Raw genomic sequence first — 477 nt, forward strand, 5'->3', positions numbered from 1 at the left:
ATGCCTACTACTTGCCCCCTGCTTGCCCACTCCATACCCTTTATGTGCCCAGTGCTTGCCCTCTACTAGCCCATTGCTAGTCCACTGCTTGCCCATTGATTGCCCACTACTTGCCCTCTACTAGCCCACTGCTTGCCCACTGCTCACCCCTTGTGTGTCCACTACTTGCCCCCTGCTTACCCACTGTGTACCGCTCACATGCCCAGTGCTTGCCCTCTACTAGCCCCCTGCTAGCCCAGTGCTTGCCCCTTATGTGCCCACTACTTGCCCCAATCTTGCCCATCTCATACCCACTCCTCGCCCCCCCTGCGTGGCCACTGCTTGCCCCCCACAGGCAGCCCCTGACCCCCCTCGCCCACCTCAGGGTGCAGCTGGCCGTGAACCGCCGGACGGAGGAGGCCGTGGCCGTCAAGATCGTGGACCTGAAGCGGGCGGCCGAGGGCCCCGAGAACATCAAGAAGGAGATCTGCATCCACA

The 477-nt window shown here is 62.1% G+C and overlaps 1 protein-coding gene across 1 annotated transcript in view; it reads left to right on the top strand.

The window, feature by feature from the left end:
• Positions 1–334: 334 nt before the first annotated feature.
• The window catches only part of CHEK1 (checkpoint kinase 1), a gene marked incomplete at both ends in the record, with an annotated part of 2,167 nt that continues 2,024 nt past the window's right edge, over positions 335–477 (top strand). Inside the window, one exon of the mRNA XM_010165825.2 lies at positions 335–468. Coding sequence (XP_010164127.2) covers positions 335–468 — 134 coding nt within the window. The remainder of the gene's footprint in view (positions 469–477) is intronic.

The sequence above is a fragment of the Antrostomus carolinensis genome, unplaced genomic scaffold, assembly GCF_000700745.2.
Source record: "Antrostomus carolinensis isolate BGI_N321 unplaced genomic scaffold, ASM70074v2 scaffold7844, whole genome shotgun sequence".
NCBI lineage: Eukaryota > Metazoa > Chordata > Aves > Caprimulgiformes > Caprimulgidae > Antrostomus > Antrostomus carolinensis.